Source organism: Salmo trutta, chromosome 14, assembly GCF_901001165.1.
Source record: "Salmo trutta chromosome 14, fSalTru1.1, whole genome shotgun sequence".
NCBI classification, from domain to species: Eukaryota; Metazoa; Chordata; class Actinopteri; order Salmoniformes; family Salmonidae; genus Salmo; species Salmo trutta.
Genome location: NC_042970.1, coordinates 63,020,318 through 63,033,766, shown reverse-complemented (window position 1 = coordinate 63,033,766; position 13,449 = coordinate 63,020,318). Strand labels below are relative to the sequence as shown.

Sequence of the window (13,449 nt, the reverse complement as noted above, 5' to 3'; positions counted from 1 at the left end):
ATGTCCTCTCCCCAGGTATGATTCAGAAACAGGTGCTGGGCATCATTCCCTCAAGCCAAGCTGGCGGCGCCCAGACCTTCGCCTCGTTCCAGCCTCGCACCACAACCATCAACATCAGGCCGGGCATGCCTGGCTCACCACAGCAGGTAACACCCCATGGAACATCTTTCCCCATCTGTCAGTCAATCAATCACATCTATTTATAAAGCCCTATTTACACCATCTGTTGTCGCAAAGGGCTTTACGGTAACCCCGCCTAGATCTTCAAATTCCCCCTTCCTTACCAACATCCACCCTGCCCCCTTGTCACTTCTTCTCCCCACAGCCCTCTAAAACAGGTCATTAGCAGTAACATGTGATCGACACGTTATTGAAAGAATTCCCCATGAACTATTAACAGCAACCCTTCACTGGAGTCCGTGTCGTCCCTGTGGTATAAGGGGAAGTCCCAGTGTTTCTGATCTTGGCTGTGTTTCTAGGTGCTTACCGCTGGAGGCCAGATCCGTCCGGGGATGACCGTGATCCGCACGCCCATCCATCAGACAGGCGCCATGGGTAAGACCCTCCTCCGGACCCCCCTCATGGTGCAGCAAGGTAGGCTGTTTCTGTTTACCCACTCCATTTTAGCTTGATAGGCCAGTTAGAATAGTCTCTTACACTAACTTGTGTGTTCATGCAAGTTCTGACTCTCTCTCTGTGTGTGTGTGTGTGTGTCTGTGTGTGTCTCTGTACTTGTGTGTGCGTCCACTTACGTGTGTGTGTTTTCCTCCTCCAGGTCAGGCGGGCCAGCAGGTGGTGACCCAGATCATCCGCGGGCAGGCCGTGTCCACGGCCATCTCGAGTGCCAGCCCCGTCACCACTGTGGCCGGGCAGAGGGTGGGCAGTGCCCCCAAAACCCCGGGCCAGCCCAACACGGCCCAGACGCCCCAGCAGCGGGCACAGCAGGGCCAGGGCCAGGTCAAACTCACCCTGGCACAACTCACCCAGCTCACCCAGGTAAGATCAGCTACCCCATAATAACCCTTCTACTGATGTTAGGCAACAGTGGGACAATAGGCTTCTGCTCTGCCCACCTAGTGTATCGTAATTCTGCACCTTTCAAAACAAGTATGTTTTGATTTTAGTCCCATTCAACGGGAAAGATCGGAATAACTCCCTTTCATGTCTCTGTTAGTATATCTATATGTGCTAGTTTCAACATGGTCTGTTTGTTTTTTTAAAGAGTAGTGCACTCTTGCCTAATCGCAGATCAGATTGTCGAGCCAACTCCTATGGTCGTTGCTATATATTGCATGACAAACAGATCTGGGACCAGGCTACCGTTGTACCTCTAAACTATCTCCAAAAGCATCACCCCTCCCTCATCTCCCCCCCATCAGAAGCAGCAGAACCAGGCAGTAGAGCGGCCAGGCGGCGGGGCCCAGGGCCTGACGGTGATGATCCAGGGCCAGGGCCAGGCCACGGGCCAGCTGCAGGTCATCCCCCAGGGAGTCACGGTCATCCCCGGGCCTGGTCAGCAGCTCATGCAGGCGGCCATGCCCAACGGCCAGGTCCAACGCTTCCTCTTCACCCCCATGGCCCCTGCCGCTACCCCAACCTCCACAGGTAGTCAAAGGAGCTGATAATCGTGTGTATTATTGACACGGATACGGACACACACGGTCGCAATCATCTACTGCAGGGCGGCATTCAGTAGACACAAAAGGGGGAAATGTTTTTGAACAAACAGTGAGAGGTTACGGCCGTACGTCAGAAGTGTTTTATCCTGCTTAGTGCCCACTGAACAGGACCCAGTACCCAAATGTTATGTTGCCCACCAGCAGTCACACACACACACTCGCAGATCATTGTTTTATCATTCAAATATTCACCTGTATAAAATATTTATAGCCTGTGTGTCTTCTAAAAGTCTGCCCATCCCCTTTCTCTCCTCTCCTCCCTTCAGCCCCCACCGCCCCGGGCCAGACCACCAAGACCCCTGCCCAGCCCGCCCAGCAGGCTGCAGCTCCCATCCAGGCCGGCGCCGCCCTGGCCACCAGCACCCCCCCATCCGCCACCCCCCAGAGCCAACTCCCCTCCCAGACCCAGGCCCACATGCCCATCCAATCCCCAACCCCCCTCCAGGTCAAGTCCCTCAAACACCCCCCCGGCACCCCCATGGGCCGGCCCCAGCAGACCCTCCAGCTCCAGGGCTCTCCCCACCAGCTCATCACCGTCCCGGGCCTCCAGCAACAGGTCCAGGTCCTGGCTCAGCTCCAGGCCCAACAGGGGACCTCCGGAGTCTCTCTCCCCCAGCAGATCAAGCTCCAGCTTCCCATCCAGATCCAGCAACCCGGGATCGGTGGAGCCCAGCCTGGAGGTCCGATCCAGAACGTGGTGACCATCCAGACGGCCAGCGTGCAGGAGCAGCTCCAGAGGATCCAGCAGCTGAGGGAGCAGCAGCAGCAGAAGAAGAGGCTGGCTGCCGAGGCCAAGCGGGAGCAGGCCCTGGCAGCGGCCAGCCAGAGCCACATCATCCAGAAACAGGTGGTCAATATCAGAAGTGTGTGTGTGTGTGTGTGTGTGTGTGTGTGTGTGTGTGTGTGTGTGTGTGTGTGTGTGTGTGTGTTCAGGCAGCCAGCCAGACACAGATGGTGTAACACTATAGTAGGCCCCGTCTCTCTCTGACATCAGAATATAAACAGTCCTCTCAAACAGCCTGCTCACACAACTGGTTTATTTTCCAAGCTGTCCCCCGCCACCATCTTTGTCTATTTTAAATGCTACCTCTGTGTGTGTGTGGTATATGTATGATGTGCATGTGTGTGAGGTCGTTTGTGGCTTGCGTGCGCCCCTAGTCTAGTGCATACACACTATGGGTACCTCTGAAATGGCACCCTATTCCCTATAGAGTGCACTACTTTTGACCAGAGCCCTATGAGGCCGTGTCAAAAGTAGTGCCCTATATAGGGGATAGGATGCCGTTTGGGAAGTAACCTATGTATAATGGTCTGCGTTCTACAACGCATGTATAACACCTGCTTCCTGTATATTTGACGTCTTTGACATTTCTCTGTTCTTTCTCTGTGAGGCCTGAGATGGAATGCTCCCTAAATGGCACCCTATTCCCTATATAGTTCACTACATTTGACCAGAACCCTACGGAACCCGGTCCTAAGTAGTGCACTACAGAGGGAATCGGGTGCCATTTGGGACGGAACCGTGTGAGTTGACCTCTGTCTCCTCTGTGACAGGTGGTGATGAAGCAGAACGCGGTGATCGAGCACCTCAAGCAGAAGAAGCCCATGTCCCCCGCCGAGAGAGAGGAGAACCAGAGGTGAGGGACTAGGAGCTAGCTAGCGCTGTTGCCATGACGATCAGACCTTGTGTTGACCTGCCGTGTGTGTGTGTGTGTGTGTGTGTGTGTGTGTGTGTGTGTGGAGGTGTCATCCTCTCCCTCCCTGTGGAGAAAACCAGGGGTTATATTTAACGTGTCTGGGTCATGGGAAAGGTTACCACAGACAGACCATGTGTTGTGTCCTCCTCACTGGGTTTAAACCAGACCTACAGTCCTGGAGCAGGGCAAGCCAGGGCACTGTGGTTGTGTCCCAAATGGCATCCTGTTCCCTATGTAGTGCACATCTTTTGACCAGGACTCCCCAGTGTCTGGGAACCATGGTTGACCTTGACCTCCTCTCTGTGTGTGTGTGTGTGTGTGTGTGTGTGTGTGTGTGTGTGTGTGTGTGTGTGTGTAAGAGAAAGAGAGCAGTGGCTTCCTATTGCTAGTCTATCTTTCCATCGCTCTCCGGCCCCACCTCTAAATACACACGGGGAACAAAAACACTCTTGCCGTCTGTCACATGTGACCTTGTGGCATGGCTACCGATTGGCTTACAGTGTTTTGTTTCGTAGTGTGAGGTAACGGGTGATGGAAGGGTTTATGATGTATGGAAACGTTATACATTACATTTCCTTCAAGTCAATTTATATTTGATCATTTGAAAAACACCCCCAAAATATATTCACTTCAAATGTCCTTAAAATTCCTTCGCTGGACTATGGATGAAAATGAGCTTCATAGCTGACAGAGTTGTTTCTTTAACTCCACTGATGGTTCTTGTTAAACTAGAGAGTTTTCTAACTTTGCTAAATCTTTTATGTCAGGATGAGGCCGGTATGGACTATTTAACAAACTTGCTGTGAACAGATGTTTGCTGTATCCGTAGTTGTCAGAAAATGAGTACAAATTAAGAAGTTTTCTCTGTGAAAATGTTTGTTCTAGGAATGTGTTTCACTCCCAGATGACTGAGAGAACAGTACATATTTACAGGAGGTGAATGCACCAATTTGTAAGTCGCTCTGGATAAGAGCGTCTGCTAAATTACGTAAATGTAAATGTAACTCTCCTGTTACATTGATGGGAACACTGAAATGAAGACTGTACATTGTCCCTGTCACCTAAATACACAATGTTTTAAAATCCCATCCATCCCTCCCCTCGGGATGATGGGTTCCTGGTGGTATTCATCTTTATAAATGGCTATAAGCATGTATGAGCCTTTATAATATCTCATAACAAGTATTATAATATGTTACATCTATCCCCCTCCCCCCAGGATGTTATGTGGCTGGCAGTATAATGCTAAACTTGTTATAAGCATATAGGAGCCTTTATAATGTCTTATAAGGCCTATAACAGGTTGTCTCTCTCCCCTTCCACCCAGGATGATTGTGTGCAACCAGGTGATGAAGTTCATCCTGGACAAGATCGACAAGGACGAGAAGCAGGCGGTCAAGAAGAGGAAGAAGGAGGAAGCAGGCGAGCAGAAGAGGACCAAGGCCAACGCCACCAAGCTGTCGTCGCTGCTCTGCCGACACAAGGAGACACTCAAGGCCGAGATCCTCAAGAAGAGAGCCCTGCTGGACAAGGAGCTGCAGCTGGAGACGCAGGTCAGACACACACACACACACACACACACACACACACACACACACACACACACACACACACACAGACACAGCATTATCCCATGAAGATACTGTACTCACGATGGACACATGGTAGCAGAGCTGCGCACAGATGTCCAACTCTCACACACACACACACAAACTTTTTGATCTTACTCTCTACCCTTATCTCCTTCCACAGGATGAGCTGAGGAGGGACCTCGCCAAGCTGCGACGGGACAAGGAAAGGACCCAGGCCGCCTCCCATCAGGCGGCCGCCGCCGCACACGCGCATCACACCCTCACACACACCTCCCAACTCAACCCAGCGGCCTTGGTCCACAAGCGGAAGCGGGAGGAGGAGAGGGACGCAGCGTCGACGACTAACGCCAAGAAGAAGAAGATGATCACTACCTCAGGAGACAGCAAGAAGGAGATCAAGCTCTACTGTGTCTGCAGAACGCCCTATGACGAGTCCAAGTAAGAGACCAGCTGTGTTTTAAATGGCACCCTATTCCCTAACCAGGGCCCTGGTCAAAAGCAGTACACTATACAGGAATTAGGGTGTCCATTGGGTTGTAGTCAAAAGTAGTGCACTAGGGAATATGGTGCCATTTGTGACATACCCAACGTTTATGTACCTCAAACATGACCCTTGTCTAAAGCCCTTCTGAGGAGCCAAACACGTTAAATGTATAGTAAGCTACCTCCAATACCTGTCTGAAGAGACCGTCAAAATGTATACCATTGACCATTTACGGGGAAGCTCAAACATCAGAAGTGAAGATCAATTTCACCTGAAATTGAAATTTCACCTGAAACTATTGCGGTGTGTTGGGACTTTAACAGGTGACTCTCCATTATTAATCTTCCTGAAATGCCATCAACCAGGAAGTTGAGACACTATGGCGACACACAAATGGCATTCAATACATTCCTAACAAACGCACCTGAAACCATGGTAGTTACAATGACCTCATTTGACCCCATGGTGATTTGGCATTCTTTCACGTCCTGTGTTCTCCCAGGTTCTACATTGGCTGTGACCTGTGCACCAACTGGTACCACGGCGAGTGTGTGGGCGTCACCGAGAAGGAGGCCAGGAAGATGGACGACTACATCTGCAGCGAGTGCAAGCGGGCCCAGGAGGGAAAGACCGAGGAGCTCTACTGCATCTGCCGAACGCCCTACGACGAAGCACAGTAAGTGCATAGAAGTGTGTGTGTGTGTTTTTGTGTGTATGGGTCCTCAGTGGCGAAAACGTACAATATTGTCTATTAGATGGTGCTATCGGTTGAGCTTTTGTTGTTTAGTTTCAGTTATACGTTGTTTCCTTTGATGTCTAAGGTTAAAGGTTGTTCTATGTAACAGCTTGAATTTCTTATGTCGAGACATTGGTCGTGGCCAAAATCTGTCTTGCCCACTACTGACTAAAACTACATACTGTGTGCTAATCGTACTACGTGCTATTTGCAACGTACTGTTTACTAAAAACAACCTTCCAAGCAACAAATATCAGCATTCCAGGCTCATCCATACTGAGACTGCATCATCTAATGCACAATTGTGTCGATTCCCGCCGTTTGTTAATTTTGGTAGAGCACATCCCCTATTCCCCTATACACATGGGACTCCAAAGACTATCCTCTCCTTCAATAGTGTACAGCGAATTCTACTAGATGTAAACCTGAAATGAGTATGTCTATATCACCTTGGCTTTTAAAGCATACACATTTTCTGAAATGTTCCTTACTATAAAAATGTATTCATTTCACATACCCAAAATGCCTACTATTTAGAATGCGACTAGGGTATTCAGACACGCCGGAGTCTATTTCTTCAATCAGACTCGGAACAGAAATCAGGGTCGTGTTCATCAAGCACAATGAACGTGACCCACCCTCCTCCTCACCCCCGCTCAGGTTCTACATCGGCTGCGACCGCTGCCAGAACTGGTACCATGGCCGTTGCGTGGGCATCCTGCAGAGCGAGGCCAACCACATCGACCAGTACGTGTGTCCGCAGTGCCAGTCCACAGAGGACGCCATGACAGTGCTCACGCCGCTCACCGACAAGGATAACGAGGGGTTAAGGAGAATCCTGCGCTCATTACAGGTATGTCACCCCTTCCTTCGCTCCTCCCTTCGCTCTTCTTCCCTCTCTACCTAGCGTAGCGTCGGGACGGTACGAAACAAAGCCCTCCTCTGTTCTCATCTCTTATCTGATCTGTACGCTGGTCCCCTGGGCGGCACTTGGACAACTGCCCTGGCTACAGGGGTTTTTCCACCCTCTTCCTTCTCTCCTCTCTTCTTCCCCTCCTCCTCTGTGTCCGCATGGCACGGACGTAGCCGGAGCGCATCTGTGTTGAACCAGCTGCTTCCAATGCCGTTTTCAACCTGTTTGTTTTCCTTCGTTTTTTTCTTGTTTTTTTGCTGCACGTCTCTCAAGTGTCTCCTCTCTCTCCCTACCTCTCTCTCACTCCCTCTCTCTCCCTACCTCTCTCTCCCTACCTCTCTCAGGCTCACAAAATGGCATGGCCGTTCCTGGAGCCGGTGGACCCGAACGACGCCCCAGACTACTACGGAGTCATTAAGGAACCAATGGGTAAGTGGGGGGAGAGTTCTGCCTGTTTACATTGATTCAACATTGTAAAAAGAGGTGCTGTTATCATAAATGGAATAGTCATCACAAGGGACTCCTAAGTTGTTACACACACAAACACACCCCCAAACGTGCGCACACACCCCATCGCCCTGCTCGAGAGGAAAGGCCTCCAACTCAGATCAAACTGCCCATGTAAAAGGCGGACTTGCGTCAACAGGGCCTTTTTGAACTTCCACACAAACAAACCATTAATGAGCTGGCGGAAAAACCCCAGAGACTTCTACACTTGGACACTACAGTAGCCCCCTTCTACACTACAGTACATTCGACTTGGGCCTGGAAACTCTAGTCCACTGCCCGCAAAAAAGAAACCTTTTCACCCTGCAGTAAAAAAAAGCCAAGTCTAGCCACGGCGGTCCGGACGAAGTAAGTTTGGGGTTTGTAGATGAAGTCTGATGACGGAGAAGAAGGCCCTCTTTGATATGGGCAAGGGGCCGGCCTGCTGACTGGGTGGGGGGTGAGGGAAGGTTAAGAATCGGATATGTTTGTTTAAAATGGAGCCCCGGGGCGCGACACGGGAGAAACCACTGCTGCCCTGTGGGGAATTATGAAGGACCGGGCTTGTTGCTAGCTTACCTCGCTACCTATCGTAATAATTGAGTGTCAACTTTCAACTTCTTTCAAAGGCAAATTTCATAACGGTGACAGCATGTTGCCAGAATCGACGGGTCGGCCGCTCGGTCACATCCCGTGTAATTCACTTTGAAAGGGCCGAGCCAGAGATTGAGGGTTGAAACTGCCGTTGAGCTGGGATTTCTGACAGTCAAGTTGATGTACAAGTGATGTATTGCGCTTTCAGACGCATACTTGAACATCTATCAAACATTCACACCACATAAACTGCAATTACTTTTGAAGCAACTATGCGAGATGCTGGAGAAGAGTCGACTTGATGAGTCCGAGGTGATTCATGTTCTGTTCTTGTCTTCCTCCCTTCTAGATCTTTCTACAATGGAGGAGCGGTTGCAGAAGCGCTACTACATCAAGCTGACGGAGTTCGTGGCGGACATGACCAAAGTCTTCGACAACTGCCGTTACTACAACCCCAGCGACTCGCCGTTCTACCAGAGCGCCGAGGTCCTCGAGAACTTCTTCGTCCAGAAGCTCAAAGGGTTCAAAGCCAGCAGGTAAGACCTCGTCAGTCAACTCTGACCTTTTGAACTCTGAGCTCATCCCACTCTTTTCTCCCTTCTTTTCCCCGTCTTCGTCTTCATCATATCCGCCTGCGCTCCTCCTCCGTCCTCGCCTCTTCTTTGTGCTGTTCTCTTGTCCCTCCCTCTCTCTCCGCCGCTTCTTTTAGACATAACCCCAACTTTAGGATGATTCTGTGAAGTTTGACGTTTTGTGTTTGTAGTGCTTTAGTCTCTCTCACATCTGCCGTTGGGGTCCAACTTGAAGGGCCTTAGCTGCCACCGAACCACCAGACACCAGCCCTTCCACACAGATCTGTCTGTGGTCTGTTGTGTGGAGTCTGTTTATGTATGCGTGTGGCGCCAGCGTTCTATTGGCATTCCCTTTAGAGCTGTGTAGTAGCAATGTCCAATCCATGCTCAATGTCATTAGCACCCCATCTCCTGTCTTTTGCACGTAGTTTTGCATTTATACCTCCCCTCCCCTCCGCCTGCATTGCGTGTTTGTGTGCTTATGGTCATGTGCTTCCACCTGCATGTGTTTATGTCATCCATTCTCTCTCCCTCTCTTACAGATTGTGATGTCATAAGTCTGGCCTTGTAGTTGGAATCTGAGCTGGGTGCCGGGGTCACTCTAAAAAAAAAAAAAAAACATTAGGCTCTCCTGGACCTTGCTGTTTTTATGTCTTTAAAACAGCGTCAAACTATTTGTAAGAAAGTATATTTACAGTATAAACCACACCGTAGGTGTGTTTTTTTTTGTATTTTTAGAAGGAAGACACTTTAAAAACATTTCTCCATTTTGATAATGGCAGCCATGTTGGTCACAAACAGCAATCAAGGGAAACATCCGTTAGGATTTTTTTACATTATTTTCACAGACGACAGATATTCGATGGAAGTTCAGTTCATTTCTGTTTATATCTCAATCTGGTGACGTGTGAGGCACAGTATCAAGTATCAGAAAGGTTAGTTCACAACCTCATCGTTGTGATTAGATTTTGCTAAAATGTTGAAACTCATTTCTCACACATGTAATGCTGTATTCAACTCAGTTCCACATGTGCAGATGACCTATCATTTAATTTAATGGAGTGCATTTATTGTGTCGATGAAGTGCAAGGACTGTATCTCCTCTTAGCTGGCCCTTTTTAAAAGATTAACAACATTTATCAGTTAGTCTTTTATCTGAATTATTAATGTATAATGTTATTGTTTTATGTGCATATTATATCCTTTTGTGAAGGAGTATTGTATGTTCAAAAAGAAAAAATGGTAAGATATAGGTCATAGTTTTTTGTGTAGCTTTGCAGTTAATTTCTGGCGAACTCGACTGTCCCACGTTTTACATGGTATGTTCTCACTGTATATACAAGCCATATAGAACATTAAACCAACATTACACCAACATGGCTGCTCTCTCTGCTCAAACGTCTGACCCCACTGGCATCCAATAAGTGTTTTTGTATTCCCTCGTGCATATTCTGTGATTTGTCAAGCTTTTAATAAAACAAAACACGTCAATCGATCACATCAACTGTTTCCCCTTCTCTCTGCGTTCTGTAGGTCTCATAACAACAAACTGCAGTCTACGGCCTCTTAGAATACACAGTCGGCAAACCTTCTAAAGCTTACTGTCAAAATGGCTGCCAATGTGGTTCCCTCTGAACACTCATACTCCAATGGGGAAGCCAGGCTACTTCTTACGTGTCCACACACACCTGTCGGACTTGGGAGTGGGAGTCACACCCCTGTTTAAAACCAGCACACACTCCTCGAAGATCGTAGCCGACGCATGCTTCAGGCTGAACGGCCTTGTTACCAAACCGTATGAGCCCTCGCCGCTCCTCAACCACCTCTAAGGCCGTGGAAAGGGAAGAGACTGGCAGTGGAAGGTTCCATTATCCAAACCCTTAGTATTCATAATGGGAGATACCACATCCCCAACAGACGGGGGGAGGGAGGCTGACTTTCAGTTCACAGCCTGTTTCCTTCCTTCAAAGCACTTCCGATCTGGTGGATGAAATGGAGGGATGGCGGGAGAAAACCCCCCTGAAGTCAATAAGCTAATGGGCCGTTCAAGTGCAGTACGAAACAAGGCAGCAGTAGACTCTTTTCAAGTTGTTTTTTCCGTAACTAATCTCACATCTCTTTTGTATCAGCTATTCTTCCTTCCCTGGGGGTCAACTCCCATTTCAGACTGTGTATGTCCCAAATGTCACCCTATTCCCTATATAGTGCACTACTTTTGACCGGAGCCATATGGGCCCTGGTTCAAAAGTAGTGCTCTATAAAGGGAATAGGGTTCCATTTGGGATGACAAACACTGACACTTTCCAGCTGTCTCTGCTTCCTCATCTCGTGATCCCTCATTCGAAATGGGTCTAAATAGCACACACCTGTCTGGCTGCTTGTGTTTGGAACGAGCTGATCCTAGATCATCGTGAACCCACTTGGTGCCACCTTGAAGATGTATGTGCCCTGACCTCCAAACAGGCCATGGAGAGTCCAAGTTACCATTTCTACGTCATGTCTCACTGTGGAAATGCTATCCTATTTGTAAAACCTTATTTTTTCTGACGTTGAACCTCTGTTTTCCTTTTTCTTTGTTACCACCTAAGATGGGAATATTGGTGTATATGAAACAGCCGACAGAGAAAACAAGCTCTATTTCTCGCCATGTAGAGGCCTCTCTTACATTTTTAATTGAGGACATTCATCCGATGAAAACAAGAAAAGCTCTCCGAAGTCCTTCCACAGGAAAACAACCGAGGATGGACTTGGAGAATGTGAAAACTGTTAAAGGGCATATTTAACCTAAGTGTACTGACCATCCACACCGCAATCTCCTCCCTCTCTCCCCCAATGTTTTGTCAAGAAGGTTGGATCACATGCAACTCTCAACTCATAGGCCCCCTATAAAGGATTAAGTCAAATGCTTTTGAGTTTTCCACTGCATCAAGTAAACATGTTGTGGTCTAGAACAGTAAATCAGAAAGTCAACCTTCGTTGAGGAATCTTTATTCTAAGTTGGGGTTTGTATGACAATTTTTTTTTAGGAACTGGCATTTTTATCATATTTGGAACTCTTTTCTAATCTGTAATAATTGTGTCGAGACAGTACTGTTTGTTGGGGGGAGAACATTTTTGGTGTTGTCACTGGTGCTCTTAGTTAATATCTCTTAAAGATCAACTTAATAGTAGGGGGGAGCCTTAGGTTTGAAGAGGGGTTGGGGTAAATTTCATTTCAGTTTTGGAAGTGAACTGAAATGTCCATTTTCATTGGAGTTTTAGTTTACTTCCTGAATTGAAATGGGAATAACCGAAACCCTGGTTTGAAGTGCCAACAACTTTTTCGGAGGTGGACTGAGTTGAGAGATGAGGTGACCGAAGCCTGTTTGTTAGTCCTATTCACAGACCTGTTTGCATTTCAAACCATGCACTCCAGTTTCTATTCTTACATGCATCGTCCACCATTTGTATTTCATATTGTATAATATGGCTGTCAATATACAAAGAGATTTTAGAGGTTTTTAGAGCATTAGTACTTTTATTTTTGTCCATTTTTAACCAGCAACTAAGCCTACCTGTACATTCAATAGATATTCTCTATCTTTTGTCAAAGTGAACTCTACATTTAGGTAAAATTGCCCTTTATATTAAAAGTGCTGCATATTGTGTGCATATTGATTTAAAACGGGGCGGAGAATGTTGACTCTTCTTTTAAGAGTTTTTGTTTTTAATGAACCAACCAGTTCTACACATCTCTTAATAACTTCATCACAATATCTGTTTTAATTTATTCATATCACTGAAAATATTTCATTTTTTAGTAAATGTAAGAGGAAACATAACTGGGGGAAAATACTATATGTTTTTAACAGATTGTGGCAACTCTTAAGAGATCCTTTTTTGTACTTGATAGGACATTTCATCCAAGATAATAAAGTCATGTTTTTGACATCAATTGTCCATTGTGCTGTCATCTTTGGTTTTGTGTGCTTATGTTGTAACTAATTTGTGTTTAAGGGCCAGGAGTTTTGTCCGGACTTGTTCATCCTGTCAGGTCACGTGGTCAGGAACGTATAATATAATGAATACTAAGTAGTACCTTTTTCATCCCTTTCCACGGTGGAGTTGAATTAAGTTCCCTCAGACACTGTTCTAGAGTCAGCTTCCCTACATTTCTCCCTGTAATGTTTCAGGTATTTTGGTACTTATACTTTGGGTACCCCACACACACACACATTGTATTTCCCCTTTATAAAGGAGCTTTGAACACAAGTCACCGCTGTCATTAAAGGAAAACACACCAACATTTTGGGGGGGGTATTTGTTTCATTAGTTCATTGTTGATATAATCCCGTATCATACATTTTGCATCATATGATGCAAAATGCATCATACGGGCCAGATTTCTGTATTTTCAGTTACGTATCTTGAAAACTTTATTGCTGACATGCAAAACCTTTTGGGACTATTATCAACAATGGACTAATGAAACAAATACCAAAAAAGAGTTTTCCTTTAAGCTTACCCTCTCACCGAAGACACACACCCCTCCCTCTCTCCCTTCTTTACGCTCCCCTTTCACTCCAAACCCCTAACTGAATCCAGAGCTTTGCATGGATACCAAATGGACTACAGATGACCACAAGTCCCATCAATTCCTCTCTCACTGTGGCTTGGGGGCTGGAACTCTCTCGCTCTCTCTGTCACACAGGAAGGA

General features: G+C 47.2%; 1 protein-coding gene across 5 annotated transcripts in view; it reads left to right on the top strand.

The window, feature by feature from the left end:
* Window positions 1-12,687, top strand: part of LOC115208590 (nucleosome-remodeling factor subunit BPTF) — a 53,794-nt gene extending 41,107 nt beyond the window's left edge. For 4 of the 5 annotated variants that reach the window (XM_029776764.1, XM_029776763.1, XM_029776768.1 and 1 more), the window contains 13 exons: window positions 16-146; window positions 480-594; window positions 776-996; window positions 1,380-1,605; window positions 1,946-2,526; window positions 3,234-3,316; window positions 4,704-4,929; window positions 5,129-5,406; window positions 5,955-6,128; window positions 6,849-7,041; window positions 7,446-7,530; window positions 8,531-8,717; window positions 10,287-12,687. In XM_029776764.1, the coding sequence (XP_029632624.1) occupies window positions 16-146; window positions 480-594; window positions 776-996; window positions 1,380-1,605; window positions 1,946-2,526; window positions 3,234-3,316; window positions 4,704-4,929; window positions 5,129-5,406; window positions 5,955-6,128; window positions 6,849-7,041; window positions 7,446-7,530; window positions 8,531-8,717; window positions 10,287-10,323 (2,537 nt within the window). In that variant the 3' untranslated portion in view covers window positions 10,324-12,687. Of the gene's footprint in view, window positions 1-15; window positions 147-479; window positions 595-775; window positions 997-1,379; window positions 1,606-1,945; window positions 2,527-3,233; window positions 3,317-4,703; window positions 4,930-5,128; window positions 5,407-5,954; window positions 6,129-6,848; window positions 7,042-7,445; window positions 7,531-8,530; window positions 8,718-9,295; window positions 10,254-10,286 lie in introns of those variants that run through there. The other variant, XM_029776767.1, reaches the window with a different exon arrangement.
* Window positions 12,688-13,449: the final 762 nt, after the last annotated feature.